At 42.6% G+C, this 15,331-nt stretch overlaps 1 protein-coding gene across 5 annotated transcripts in view; it reads right to left on the minus strand.

Annotated features, from left to right (window-relative positions):
* IDUA (alpha-L-iduronidase) overlaps positions 1-15,331 on the minus strand; it is a 48,112-nt gene that overhangs the window by 6,115 nt on the left and 26,666 nt on the right. For 3 of the 5 annotated variants that reach the window (XM_037372811.1, XM_037372810.1, XM_037372812.1), the window contains 10 exons: positions 9,640-9,722; positions 8,963-9,070; positions 8,244-8,339; positions 7,479-7,681; positions 6,896-7,075; positions 5,109-5,325; positions 4,300-4,515; positions 3,570-3,691; positions 2,121-2,246; positions 1,419-1,495 (listed from right to left, as the gene is read on the minus strand). In XM_037372811.1, the coding sequence (XP_037228708.1) occupies positions 1,419-1,495; positions 2,121-2,246; positions 3,570-3,691; positions 4,300-4,515; positions 5,109-5,325; positions 6,896-7,075; positions 7,479-7,681; positions 8,244-8,339; positions 8,963-9,070; positions 9,640-9,722 (1,428 nt within the window). The remainder of the gene's footprint in view (positions 1-1,418; positions 1,496-2,120; positions 2,247-3,569; positions 3,692-4,299; positions 4,516-5,108; positions 5,326-6,895; positions 7,076-7,478; positions 7,682-8,243; positions 8,340-8,962; positions 9,071-9,639; positions 9,723-15,331) is intronic. The other 2 variants (XR_005101825.1, XM_037372813.1) reach the window with 2 other exon arrangements.

Genomic DNA, 15,331 nt, shown 5'->3' on the forward strand with positions numbered 1-15,331 from the left:
CTTGCTATAGCTAGGTACTTGCAACATCACAAAACGTTATGCATCTTTTACTCTCAAAACAGGGTTATCAAGGTTGAAGAGTCTAGGGAGACTGGTTTGAAAAGGAACTAATTCTGTGCTTCCTGCAGGAAACTGGACATACACTGGAATGCCTCTGACAGTTCACCTACAGAGGGCTTCCAGTCTAGTACAGCTTGCTGGAGCAAGGAACTGGAGGTTTTCTCTTTGAGTTCACATCCCTTATAGGGATGTACAACATTCCTCCTAGGCACCTGCTGCTAATGTAACTTTTAACATAGATGCTCCTGTCTGCTGTGCTTAAGGCAAGTCCCTCAAAAATACACCAGAAGGCTGCAATGCCATTCAGGATGACATGGACAGGCCAGAGAGTTGGGCAGAGAGGAACCTAATAAAGCTCAACAAAGGCAGGTTAAGGTCCTGCACCTGAGGAGGGACAACCCCACGCACCAGTACAGGCTGGGGGTGACCTGCTGGAAGGCAGCTCTGCGGGGAAGGACCTGGGAGTGCTGGTGGACAGCAAGTTGCCAATGAGCCAGCGCTGTGCCCTGGTGGCCAAGAAGGCCAGCGGAATCCTGGGGGGCATTAGGAGGACCGCGGCCAGCAGGCAGAGGGAGGTGATCCTCCCCCTTGCTCTGCCCTGGTGAGGCCACATCGGGAGTGCTGTGTCCAGTGCTGGGCTCCCCAGTTCGAGAGAGACAGGGAACTGCTGGAGAGGGTCCACCAGAGGGCTGCAGTGGGGACTGGAGCATCTCCTTTACGAGGAAAGGCTGAGACAGCTGGGCCTGTTTAGCCTGGAGAAGAGAAAACTGCGAGGGGATCTTATCAATGTCTACAAATATCTGAAGGCTGAGTGTCAGGAAGATGGGGCCAGGCTCTTTTCAGTGATGCCAAGTGATCAGACAAGGGACAATGGGCAAAAACTGCAACACAGGAAGTTCCATCTGAATATGAGGAAGAACTTCTTCACTTGAGGGTGACAGAGCACTGGAACAGGCTGCCTAGACAGGCTGTGGAGTCTTCTTTTCTGAGGATATTCAAAATCTGCCTGGATATGACTCTGTGCAACACGCTCTAAGTGAACCTGCTTTAGCAGTGGGTTAGACTAGAAGATCTCCAGAGGTCCCTTTCAACCCTGTGATTCTGTGAAAAATGCCATTGGATGCTGGTGAGCAACAGGCAGATTCCCTTGCTCGGACTGCAAATTAGTCAGGGTTGCTGTCAAGTTACTCCATGTAGGTTCTACGGTTCATTTTGTCAGACAAATGCACCATAGCATCTCTCAAAGAGCAAGCAGTCATTAATTTGTGCACTCGTTTCACTTTGTAGGACTGGTGGCAACTTAGGGAGAAATGTGCTGGTAACTCAGTTATATCAATTTTATTTTGAATGCTACTTACTTTGAATTTACACAACCATCGTCCCACAACACAATGACCTGCCCTTTTGTGAGAGGGATCAAACGAACACCGGTCACCTGTCCAAAGACACAGGTCCATGTAAGAAAACTTTACAAACGAAGCAGCCAGGACAGACTTCTGTGTGCATCCTTCCTTATTAATTACTTGCCTTGATTCTTTCCATAGAAACTAAGGGAAAAAACAGAATTTCTGGCTCCATAGCTTTGTAGCCTATGTCTCCAACCTGTCAACCTTGCAGAGGACCTTCAGAGGCTCTGGGTACCACTATGAACATGGGCAGGACTAAATGAGCAGATACGGATGTCTAATCTATGGCAGCCACGATTCCATTTTATTTTCAGCTATCAGTTACTAACTGGAGGGCTACTGTCAAGCCTGGTAGTACGTGTGATTTTAAAAAAGATACTGCCCTTTCCAGTACTGCATTGTTATTTCCCCATCGAGGATAAACTTGTATTCATCTCAGCAATGGCTCCTATTACTTGCTGTGGAATGCTTTATCTTGAATTACGCTTGGAGAGCCTTCTCATCAAAGGAGAGAAGAATTGTTTATTTACTAAGTCTTAGATGGTACCTTTATCATGTAATAGGTCCAAATACTAGTCTAGCTCTTCACAGTGAGACTTAAAGCAGGACACAGTTACTAATTTGGTGAGTCTGACAGTAGAATACAACACATACTTGACCAGGAAAAGATCTGGGTCTTGCACAGATGTGGATCAGAAAGACTGAGGGAATGGGAAGGTCTTGCTTCAGTGTCAGGATGCCATCTTCAGGAAATGGGAATGGGCCTGTTGCCACCGGGTCCTGTTGAGCCAAAGAGAAGCGTTATGAACAGTCTTTCAGTACAGCACCTGAAGACCAACTGTTACATCACTGTGAAGTGACTGTGTGTTTACTTTGGGACTGTAAATTTCCAGTAGTGTTGGTGCTGGTAAATGGCTTACAGCCATCAAAGTTCTTCAAGCTGAGAGGCTTTTCTGTCTTGCCTGTTTTCCAGGTCTTCAGGAAGCAAGAGGGTTTGTCCATCTCTCAGACTGGGCTGATCACAAATGCCCTTTAGGTGCAACCTGTCATTTTTAATAACTTCCCATGGATGGTTTCTTTCAGGCTAGCGATCTTTACAAACCACACCCTTGTCTCTTAGCTGTGGACTCCCAGTGTGCAGTGAAAGCTATTGCTAGCTACAACAGCCCCCTCAGCTGGTCTCTGAGGATGAGATTTCACCAGATGGCCAAGAGTATCTAAAACCTTGCTGCTGCCCTGTTGAAGGAAGAGCTGATGGCTCCTGTAGTATCTCACAGGCCTTAGCAATAGTGGGTTATGGTGACTGGGAAGAGAAGACACAGTACTGCACACTAAATTCAGAAGGCAGTTACTGTCTGTAAGCCCCTAAGGTGATAGAGGTGGTCTCCTTTATTTTAACCTGTGGATCTGAATGCATAAGGAGACTACAGGAGAGGGAGCTGAAGTGACAGAGTGCTCACATATTCTCAGATACAGTAAGTAATCTGGCCATGGCTTTTCTCATTAGAGAGGAGAGAAGTCCTCACAAAGGACTTATTCCTCAGTCTCCTCTGGGGTGCATTCAGAACTGGTAAGGACGAAGGTAAACTGCAGGCCTACCTGTGAGCCCCTGGGAGATGTGTCTTCTGAACTTGCACTGGGTAGTTTCCACCTCAGAGAGCTGTTTGGTATTTTGTTTTCTGTTATTGAATGGGGTTCATTTCAACTCTCTAATGCAGCAATATGGCCCTTCTTTAATATACACCGGGCCATGTGACTTATTTGGTGAGACAGAACAGAAAGGGTCTCAAAGCTTATTGAAGTTTCAGAGAGAAGGTGGAACTTGCTCTGGAGCAACTCCATCTCCTTAGTTAAGGGTAGGCCAGTAGCAAAGAAGCTGGTGATCTACATTTAGACTCTTGTATAACATAAATGCAAAGGTATCAGTTGTGTATCAGCTACATTTCTCTGCATGCCTGCAAGTGCATTTTTATATGTATGTAAGATGACAGTGAGATAAGAAAATTTTGACTACTTGAGCTTATTTCTTGTCTCTCTAGCTGTAGTTAACCAATTCACAAGCACTTTAGCCATGCCACACTTCAGGCAAACACATGGTCATACCTCAGCATCCCTTATTTGCTGGAACTGTTCTGGAAAAGGAAAGTCAGGGCTTCCCAGGTTTTTCCACTTCAGGTAGGGATTGGTTTGGTTGTTATCCAGGTAATATGTTACATACACCAGCTCTTTAGAAACACAAATGAAAGTAAGTAAACTCTACTTGGATTTAAAGATTAACAAGAATAAATTCAGCAGAAGTTGTTTACGTCTACTTGCTCAAAAGTGATATCAGCACTTCAGAGCCTGACTTCCACAGGAAAGCCATGAGGCTAGCACTCTTACAAGGCTCTACAATTCATGTTTGCCAAGTTTAAATTTCAAACTCTTACTTTCATAACCAGAACTGAAACCCTCTTATTTTTCGCACAGATGCTGCACACATTTGTTTGACAACTGCATCAGCTATGTAATCATGAGGTCATGTTGGCTGTCTCGGAGTCATCCCAGTAAGAAAATTGTTGCTTGGCAATATACAGCCAAGGACACTGAGGTTAGTAACTTCCCAAAAAGGTAGCACTTAGAGCTGCCATTAAAGACAGGGTGAAAGTGCAGGCATTCAGAAAAAACATTTCCTAGAAAAGCAGCATCGTATCACAGAAAATCTGGGAGTGTCCAGAAGAAAGACAGCAAATGAAACTCACTCATGCAATGAAAGCAACTCCGCAGAAATGTTTCAACAGATGTTCTATCCTAAAGATAAATTATGTGAGGTGACTACTTAATGTTTGGCTACCTTTAAGTTTGGGGAAGTGGGTGGCATTCACCGTGATGGTGCTGATGTTGGATGAAGTTCTGTTATCTTCACTTGAATACATCAGCAGAGCAGCTTGCCAACTGTCTGAGGGCTGCATCTCAATTGGGGTGTGTACAGATGCCAAGACACCAATTGTACCATTTTCAGTGTTTTCGCCTTCACTGTTGTTCACTTCTGCAAAAATCTGTTTCTCTCCTTTAAAAAATGTGACAACACTGTAAGCATCACTGCTAGTCAGTCCTATATCATCTTCTGATAGAGGAATGGTCAAAACATGGGGATCTATAAGTTGAGTTATCTTCTAGCTTATTTTACCATGTATAGCATTCAGTCAGGCTTCTTTTACAACAGCAGAGCATGCACATACTACAGCAGTTCTTATGCTTAGCAGTTCAGCTAGCGACAATAAGCATGTAACAGTGATTAGGATCTTCCTTTAGCATGCTCTATGGGTCTTCCAGCTGTAGGAATTTTTAAAGACATTTGCAGCCTGATGAGATGCCACAAGAGGGAAGTACCAGTGAACAAAAAAGGAGTGGTTGGCATGCACAGGGTCTAAACAAAGCAGTAAAATAAATCAAACGGATAACAGACTGTCAGGAACATCTCCTGAGCTATGAATCTCTCAGAGGAAATGAATTTTCATTTTCTTAACACAGCTGGTAAACAAAGGGTAGGAGAAATCCTGCTTTTGTCAGTAGTGAAATGGCTGGAATAATCTCTCTTAGGCAGGAAGCTTCTAGGCAGAAAAGGTTATTGATATGCTCTTTAATCAGTGGTTACTATACCTAGCAGGGCCAGCAACCCCATGACAGTCAGCACTGGTTTCCGCACCATCTGGACATGAGGTGGCTTTGTATTGTTCATCTGAAAACGGGCTGTCAGAGTCCGCTGTGTGAAGTGATGGGGGTAGTAGCTCAAGAAGGCATTGTCATTACTCAGCAGTGTGTAGTTGATGCTGTTGTTGGCTTTGGAAATGAGCAGATTTTGATGCTGGATGATTACCTGCGAAGTCATAGAGAACTTCACCGTGGAGAAAATCTAACAAACACACAATGTTGTTGTTTCTTTTAATTTTTTTCAGCATATTGAAAAGAGCTGCCACTCTACCATTTAGAAAAGTTTGAAGAACTAAACTGTTCCTCACAACTCTTGGAGAAAATACTCATTAGGTGATACATTAATCACTGGAAAATCTGAAGTATCCACTAGTACTCTGCATAAATTATGAATACATTTCCTTGGCTACTGCACTACAAACCATGTTCCTCTGTCTTGAATATTAAATTAGTAATCCAGATTTACCATCTGAATTAAGTCTAAACGCTTATTCAATTCTGGAGTTACTTTGCAACCATTATACGTATGTCTGGGAGCTGGTCCTGGATTCTTGTAACTCAATGAGTCACTTTACCCGCTTGGTGCTAACACAGAATTAGTTCTGACATTTCACTGGTTGCTATGCTGCTTCCCTGCAAAATGTCAGCAGTCCCAAGCTCTCTGTTTACCAGACTGTGCCAAAGTATCAGAATCAAATAGAACTTCAGAAGGCTGACAACTGAAAAGGTCTCATAATTGTACCCCTGAAGGAACACAGGGCTCCAGATCCCATCCACCCAGGTGCTAATTTTCCATTGGATGTGGGTTTTTTAATCCCTTCATATTGTCAAGTCATTATAAACACTGTTGTTTGCTCTCACAAACTCACTGCAATACAGTCAGTAACTTGTTGCTTTGAAGAAGACTGCTCTTGTACGCAGCCTAAACAAACTGGGAGCCTCTGTCTCCACAGGAGCAGCTGATAAGACGTATCTTGTTTCTGGGTGACATACATGCTCCCAGGTTTGGGAATTACTACTTTGCACAGGAGTACTTGGACTTTGGATGCTGTGTAAGGTAGTGGCTCACAAAGCAACAGGCCTGCAGTGGGAACTATTGCTATGCAGGGGAAACAGTTGTGCTTGCTCTGGTGCCAGGCTACAATTTTTGCAGGGGCAGGAATGCTGACCATTCTCTTCTTCTGCTTTTCTGATGCAACAGTCATCATTACTAACAGTAATCAATAACACCACATGTACAGTCATTATCCAAAACCAAAGAATGGGCTTATGCAGAGAGCTCAATGGACTTATTAATTGTACCTGCTGTCTCTTGATGAGATAAACTTATGAAGGAGCTGGGAAATAATGTCTCACATAAGTCAGGTGACAGCTAGCAGTAGTGAGATGATAGCAGTAGTATTACATGGAGAGAAGATGTGTGGGTATAGTCTTAGCAGGTGGATCTAATTGGGGGGCTGTATACAATATATGACACATTATCCAGCACATGGAATGCTAGCCCTCAGTTGTTTGGTTTTTTTTGAAAGGGAAGATAAAGAAAACGAATACAAACTAAATAAAGCTACTGAAACCAGACTACTAAGGGAAACCCCAGCTGTATCAATAGTGAGCTGTCCTTTTGTTGGATCTATTATTCTGAGTAGCTGCTTAAAAATTGACTGTCAGTCTACTTTTGTAAATGCATTAACCCATCAGGAGACCCTACTGTGACAAGACTGTCAATAAACACTTACCTTTACAACCATAGCTGCATAGGTCACATCAGCTCGCCACAGCTGTGGAATGGACCATCCAACCATTGGATCTGCTTCATCATTGTATATGGCAATAGAAGCAAAATTTGGGAACAGCTTCTGAATTTGTTCAACTGCTTCTATTTCTTGTTGCAAGATGTAGAGAGAACTCCCACCTCCCTGCAACAATATTTCATACCTCCTTAGTGGAAGTGAGAAAACAGTAGTAAACACATAAACATCAACATATTCTAAAATCTTGTTTATGGGGTCCCTAAAGAGCCATGGGTCAGACAGTATTAGTATTTTTACTTAATCCACTACAGCATGTGCTGTTCCTCCTAGAATATAAAATGGAAAAGAGGTAGAGGAGTTGTTTCCCCCTGGGAATTAGGCAAAGGCAAATTTCCTTTGAGTTCAAGTCTTGCAACTGAACATCTTCAAAGTTTCATTAGAATAGGTAGCCATGCTTCCTGCTACAGGCTGGACACTCATCTGGAAATCAACTTCATAAATCAGAATAAAATGTAACTTGGATTGAGCTGATTAACAAAATAGCCTTAAATTCAAATCTTGGGCTGACCTTCTTATGGAGAGAGATGTAGTCCAGCCTTACACCAGTTTCCCCTGTGAAGAAGTTGGTTCCATTGTAGCAATGACCCAGAAGACTCCAGCATATGGGTGACTTTGGTAAGGGGTGGAAGGAATCCCCAGGCCCTCCAAATTTTAGTAGAGGACTGGCTGCTCTTAATCCTTCTGAGCAGGCATCATAATAGTTGAGAAACCCTGAAGTCCGAGCAGATGCATGTATCAAAGACGATAACTCAAAACAGAGTTTTGATCTAAAACTACTGGGAGATGTCATAACTCTATTATTGCATTTATTGGCAGAACCTCACAAACTGAGGCTACCCTTCCCTATACACTGACAGCATGAGAAGACATCCAACCTCAGCTGCATTCACAAGGTTCTTCCAAAGGTCTTGTGAGGACAAGTTCCCGAAGCATGCATCTATCAACGAACAGTTTTGCACCCTTTACCCACTTAACCCCAGTAACCTTACTTTATATTGAAATAATGAACTGCATCTTCTTCGTGTAACTTCTCTTCTGTTTTCCCTGTTCTGCTATCCCTGTATTTATACTGATGTCCAAGCAGGGAACAAAGTGTTATCAATCAGCAACATGACCTTAGCAAAACAGACTAGATATAACTTTCACATTCCTTATCTTTCTTATCTACCGTATTTCTTTGCCAGCATCTCTCCTTTCCCACTGTCAACCCTCCACCCACCCAACATACCTGTCTCGCTTTACTACACTAGTAAGTGCTCCAAAACATGCTTACCTTTCACTGTCATAGAGACATTGTCGAAGTCATGGTGGTCTGGTTCATTCCATGTTTCAAAATTCCATTTAGCAACATGTTCCAATCCATACCTATCTGCAGAAGGCCTCATTTACTAGTGAGCTACATATTCAGACAATCCTATCAGTTACTAACTCACTGATCCAGACAATCCAATAGCACCCAGAGCTATAACAGGGTATATATATTACCTTTTTTAATAATGAGGGAAATGTGGTGTTGGTAGTTTCAAAATGATCTCTCATTTTTGATGAAGCACAGCAATATTTGAAAAAGATGAAAGATGAGAGGGAGGTGATGTGCATTACAGCCTTGTGGTTAGGGAACTCACCTCGCCTTAATGCAGGTTGCAGCTTCTGTCTCATTAGAGATATTTGAAGCTGGCATGTGGGAAGTATTCAGATTACCATGTCCTAGTGCAAGCTGGTGGTTTACAACCACAACAACATAACAAAGTTAAAAAGTCAGTCCTCAGAGGCAGGCCAAATGTGCTACCCAGAACACACTACTCATTCAGGATGTTAGTCACAGATCAGCAAAAAAACTAGCTATTATCCCACTGTCTGCTCCGGCATGCCGTTTTTCCAGTTCTGTGCTGACATCTAGGGTCTTGAAATTGATCACAATACACAGAACTTTTTGAGGTAGTTAGAAGGGATTACAACAGAACAAATAAAAGGGCTTTTTTCAAAACTTACCTATGTATCTGTTGGCCAGAAGTGTAATTAAGTTTCTCCACCTTACTACCTGTTCTTTATCTTCAAAATCAAAAAAATATCCTGATGGATTCCCCATCAATTCAAATCCTAAAAAAGGCATCAAAGATTGGTTTTCTTTTTTTGTGAATGGTATTGACTTTTGATTAACAAAGGGATTATTGCATTATCTGTAACAAACTTGTTAATGAAGAAGCATCATTAAATGGGCTTTCCTGTTTTAACATGTTCCCACCGGGAATATTTCAGATTTGAGGTTGCTCAAACTTGTTACTTGTCAATGACTACAGTAATCAATACTAATACTTACCATCATAAATTCAGGTCTCAGAGGGAACCTGGATATTTGCCAAAATTCAGTGGAAACTATACCTTTGAGTAGATGCTTCACTGGCCCTTTTAGGTACATGTTAATGTAATTTCCGAATTTATACATCTCTAACTGTTGTTGAAAGCAATGTGAAACTATTCATGTTGTCTTAATTGTTGTAAATGTGTTTTGCTCACACTTTGTGTTTATATGGATATAAGGTAAAGGCAAAAAGGAGAAGAATGGATTTTTATCAAAATCAGCTTTGGCAAAGCTAAGAATTCTCTGATGATTGCACAACATAGGCAAACAGATGTAGCACGTTGTGGAGGTAGGGAGCTGCCCTCACCTGGAATTAGCTTATTTTCCCACAGGCGATCCATAAGGTTATCCAAGGCAGTAAAATTGTAGTGAAGTTTCCCATTCATCACTCTGAAGAATACAGGTAATAAAAAGGAAAAACATAAATATTATAGCAAAGGTGGCACTTAGTTGCAGATAATGGGTCAGATGGCTGCCTTCTTCTGGCTCTCTAAATTTACATGTAACTAATGTTCTCAGAATTATACACAAACTTTCCTCCTCTAAAGTAATGGGTGCTCACCATAAGCAAGTCATGCTTCTTGTCCAACCCATGCCCCTTCCTATTCCAGCAGCAGCAATAGAAGCAATATAATGAACTTGCTTGCTGGATTTTGAGTTTTTAACAGGATATTAAGATTTCTGCATCTTTGCTGAACTGAAATTTACCTAGACTTCTTTCAGCTAAGCTGTTTTTTCCGTTTCCATTTGATTACCTACTGCTAGGCCAGCTGGTTTCCACCTTGTCTCATATGCAGTCTCTCTTAATGTTCTCTTAATTTGCAATATATAATACAGCTTTCTTAGTAGTGCTTCTTAGGGGCTTAGGTCCAGCTGAGAAACAACTTTGTATCTTTCGAAGAATGCTGCATTTATGCACACGATGTGATTTTTACTTCATTGTTAGCATTTGCTTACTACTTCTCCTGTATTCCCAGGACCTCAGGCTGCAACCCTTTTATCCAGCCTTGAATATCTGTGTTCAAATACTTAGGAGTAGCCCCATGATGCACCCCTTTGTGCCAATGAATCTTGCAGGAGCACAGGTAGTAAAATTTGGGCATGCACCTGTATAGGAACACTGGAGTTCTTTTACCCAGGGGATGAAAACTGGCATTTGAAATTTATCTATGACACATTTGAAGATACCCTTTAAACTCCTGAAAGGCTTTTCTTGCCTGGTATCCAGTGAAAACAAAAATAATGTAGTATGTGGGTCAATGTATGATTTCCTGTAACTTCTGAATCTGTGGCCTGATTTAACTGAAATCTGACAAGACAGAAGTTTTGCCAGTATGAAGTGTCAAATAGGAATTAAAAATGAAGTTCTGTTGACAACATTCCGGTAGTGTGACTTGCAGCCATTTGGCCCAAGCCAAATTCTGACTTCAGTATGCCCTAAGCAAAAGGCTTTGTAAGCACCCCTGAGGTAGGTCCAGCCCTGGTCATATAAGAGGGATGATCAGGGTCTTGCCAGCAGCTCTCAAAGCTGATTTCTCCATCCTTGCCAGAGCACTACACCTAATTTCTCTGGTACAGTGCAGCCTGAGCCCTGCCTCTGCTGCCTTGCCTACTCTTTCCCAGGCACACTGCTTCTGCTTGGGTGGAAATCTGTACAAGTGAACTGCTGATGCAATGTTCTAGATGTGATGGAAGGGGGAGACACAATCACACACAGTTTCTATAACAGATCAGTGCCAGCTGGACACAAAGGATAAAAAGTGTGAATGGGGCAGTTGGCAGATCTCTTAAATCAATGATAGGCTCTGTGCTGAGATTCACAACTTCCTTCTGTGCCTTCCCATGCATTTGTGAGCCTCTTAGACTGGGCTTTTCCTCTGTGCTTTCTTGCCAAGGGAAGGTTTCAGTGAAGAACCTGTATTAGCAATCCCAAAGTTCCCAGAGAATTAAGAAAGGCAGACAAAATTGCCTAGGGAATAAAGAAGGGAAGTGTACAACCTGAAGAGGACAAAGTGCCATCAGCATCTCCGACTATGATATGGAAGATGAAAATAGGACAGGCAAAACAGATGTAACATAAGCTATATCCACTGTACCAGCTCCATCTGTGATGTAACCAAGCACACAATCTCAGCCCATGCATGGTCACACTCCTCTACCAAAGACCTGCAGCTGGCTTTTCTCTTTTAAAGTATGCCCTACCACCAGGACAGAAATTGTCATGTCTGCAGCCATTGATGGGCTTGCAGCTCCTGCCAGAGTCAAATGGAGCAGAAAGATATTTATTTACTTTAGTAGCCATAAGAGCATTTTAGAAATTACTGCTGAATGAAAGAACAGCCATTTGGAACTTGGGGTTTTTTTTTTGCTTAGACAGAGGTTAAAAAAAAAAAGTCTGACAGTCCTATTCCAAAGTTCAAAGACAAATATTCTGTTGCAAAAGGTAGCTCTACTCCCTCAGATCCATTAACTATTTCCAGTTGTACCCTGTGTTCTATTGAAATATTTGCTTACATGCACACTTACAGTCAGTGAGCATAAGAATGATTAACTGTACTGTCTTGTAAAAACTTAATAACACCATTTAGATAATAGCAAAAGAGCTATTGTCTTCCTGACTCCAGTCTAAGGTCTACACAGTACTATGTGAAAACATACAGGAAAATAAGGCCTTCGATGTGATGCATGTACACTTAAGGACCCAGCACATTTCTCCTCCTGTATCAATTAAGTAAAACATGTAAAACAGAATGCCATTGCTAGCCATGACTGAAGTGACAGTACATGAGATCCTGTGTTATATGTGTAGATGTAGAGGTACTTCTTATATCCTTGGGCTGATCTGTCACTTCATGGGAATCTTTTCTTGCTTGCAATTGGATTAAGGCAGTATGCTCCTATTAGTGAAACTATTACTTAACTGCTAGGATTGCAGCTTTCTCAGATCTTGATCTTATCCGCACCCATACTACTTTTCTGATGTGCAGTTGATGGTTGATTTTTTTTTTTTTTTTTTTTTTTACATAACCTATACAGTACCACTAGAATTTGGGTTGCATGGTTGCATGCCATGAGGTGTCTGGAAGCTGTGCTGACTGCCATGCATGGGGCACAGCAGGAATCTCACAAGCTGGTATTATTTACAAACATTCTGCAGGGGGAAGATTGGCTCAACTATCAGGCTGTTACCAGGAGTCCTATAAATATAATTTTAGGACACTGAAGACCATATCAAAACTGTCACAGGCATGTGACAAGGTAAGTCCCAGACCCAGGATAAATTCACTTAACATTGTCAAAGTTGTTCAAAACAGCTTGGTATATCTGACCTAGGACCTGCTGGTGCAGCACCGCAGACCTATGACTGGGTCCTTGGTAGCAGGCTCACAGACTTTTACAGTCTTCTTTTTTTTTGGCCTGCTCATCTTCTGATCTCTCTACCCTTAAGTTATGGTTTCTAGACACCACTATCTTCACTTACGAACATGCAGAAGGTTATGTCCTTGTCATGTCATGTGAGTGCTTGCCAGACTGGGATTGTTCATGGTTTGCCGTTGGGCATTTCGATGTGGAACAGCGATCACTGTCTTGTCTATGTCTGCCTTTCAAATGTTCCTCAACTAGGCTTTTTCTGGGAGACCTGCCAGATAAGGCCTTCATCATCTTCAGTCATAACAAGCAATGACCCTAAAACATGCTTACTGGCTTCCTGGCACCAATATAAGACCCAGGCCTCAGACTGCTATACTGCAGACACTCCTGCCCACTGGTGAGATGTCTTTCCAGTCTTTGTCATGGTGTCAGTTCAAGACCCATTTGTACATGCTTGCTCCTAAGAGCAACAATGGTGTTGTGAACATGAAGAGTAATGATAAGTATGGAGCAGAGTCTGCTGGCTGTCATAAAATCTTGGTGCTCACATCCTTGGAGAGGCTTGCTTTGTGGGACATCCTTTGCTGAGTCAAAGGTTACAGGCCCAGGTTAACATCTGTCCGCTTGCCTCCCTTTACTGGAGTAAGGTTTTTCCAGTATGGAAGGAAATCCTTTTCAGGTGCACAGGCTGGATAGGCTGCCGAAGTGTTGTAAGATAATCATATTGTGCTTCTTATTCACACCACTTTCAGCCTACTCCCATCAACAAACTTAATCTCTCGGGAGGGCAGGGGTAAGCTAGCTTTGGCTGTGAACACCCTGCATCACAGCCAGGTCTGCCCTGGTTAGTACAGCTGTGGATACTGCTCCTTAGCCTACAGCTACAGCTTCCCTCTTGTGTCCAGTAATCTGCTGCTTCTGTTCTGCCCTGGGTTGATCCTGCTCAGGAACATCGTTGCATGCCCTCGGAAGCAAGTGCACACGCAGACATTGGACCAAGTATCTTATCTACAGAGAAGAGAGCAAGAAAAACACAGGCAGGGAGTGTTTCCATTCCAGGTAATCTTCAGTCAAGTACTGAATCTCTGATTACACGTCAAGCTAACTTTATCAAACTTTACTGTAATGTACTGAACAAATTTCCTGGGATAGGAAGCCTTGTGGCTGACCTCTGTCAGTAGCTCACAGCCTGTTTAGGAACCCTAAGGTAACAAGTAAGGTAACCATCAACAGAGCTTTGAAGAGAGCTTTGTCTGACCTAGGATTGATACGATTGGGAAATATCTATACACTTTCTCATCCTGACATTCTCACTCAGCTGATGTGGCCTCCCTCTACATTTCTGGTGGACAGTTACCATGCACATCAGAAGCTACCATAATCTGGCTTGCTTTCACCAATGTCTGAGAACAGCCTCTCTTCTGGTAGACTGGCCACAGTGGCTGGCTAGCACCACTCCCAAGGCAGCGGAGTCTGCTTACAGCCTCACTGGGAGCTTCTGCTGGAAAAGACTGCTTGCCTAGTGGCAAATGCTGCCAAGAACTAGCACACAGAACACTGGCACAAGCTTTTGGCAAAGGAGAGGTGCAAATGACATCTTAACAGTAAACAAGATTATTCAGCAGGGTATTGGCTGACCTCAGATTTGAAAGGTGCACTCCATGAGGGAGCCACCTAGAAAAAGACACTGTTCCATAGGTTTTCTGTGTTACAGTCTTAGAAAGAAGTGAAAGAGCAGTCTAAGCCACTACCCTGCTATGGTGTCTGTTCAGAGAATGAACATATTACACACCATTATTCATTTGATAGAGATGCTTAGCTGTGTGCCAGACCATCTTTGGCCTTGTAAGCTGTTTCCTGCAAGCATACACTCCCTTGGCCATGGTGCCCAGATGTGGACCAATGGTAGCACAGTCATCATTGTTCTGATAAGTGTAAATATTCATGATAATTAAATTCCCCCTCTCATGAGTCAACTAAGGGTCAACAGTTGCAGCAGGTGACTACTATCAGGAGCATCCTTAGATACAGTGTCCCAAAAAATTGATTTTCTAGAGTCCATGACACCATTTTAGGGACCATACAGACATACAAGCCTGTCTAACCTGGAGAGAAGCTCAGTGTCCGCAGCCAAAATGTTCACTGGAAAGAAGTAGGAACAAACAGTGATAAACTATGCCAGTTCAAACTCTTGCTGCTACCAGGTTCTCCAGAAGTAACTTACTGCTTTAGCCAGAGAAGCAGACTGTTGAAGTGACAGTGAAGCATGCAAGCTGTGAGCACAGCATCTTCAAGATGAAGGTCAAAAGCTCCAGATAGGAAATGTCAGCAAGTTTTCCTTTTCCAAGAAGGCAACTTGTTGCCCTCCACATCCCTGTTACGACACAAAAGGATCCTGCCTCCTTGTTCTTTACTTACTTTTCCAGCTCTGAGGAATTAAATGAAGCCTGTTTAAAGTTCAGGTTGTAACTAAGACCTTGTTTGCTCCAAAACCACCAACTCTACATAAGTTTCTTGTTCTGAAAACCTCTGGACTGTAAAAGCAGATACTAAGGGAGAATGAGCACTACAGAAATGATACTTCAGAGTATATGAAGGGTAGGATAGCCATCATTAGCATTCACCTT

Source organism: Falco rusticolus, chromosome Z (assembly GCF_015220075.1).
Source record: "Falco rusticolus isolate bFalRus1 chromosome Z, bFalRus1.pri, whole genome shotgun sequence".
Lineage (NCBI taxonomy): Eukaryota > Metazoa > Chordata > Aves > Falconiformes > Falconidae > Falco > Falco rusticolus.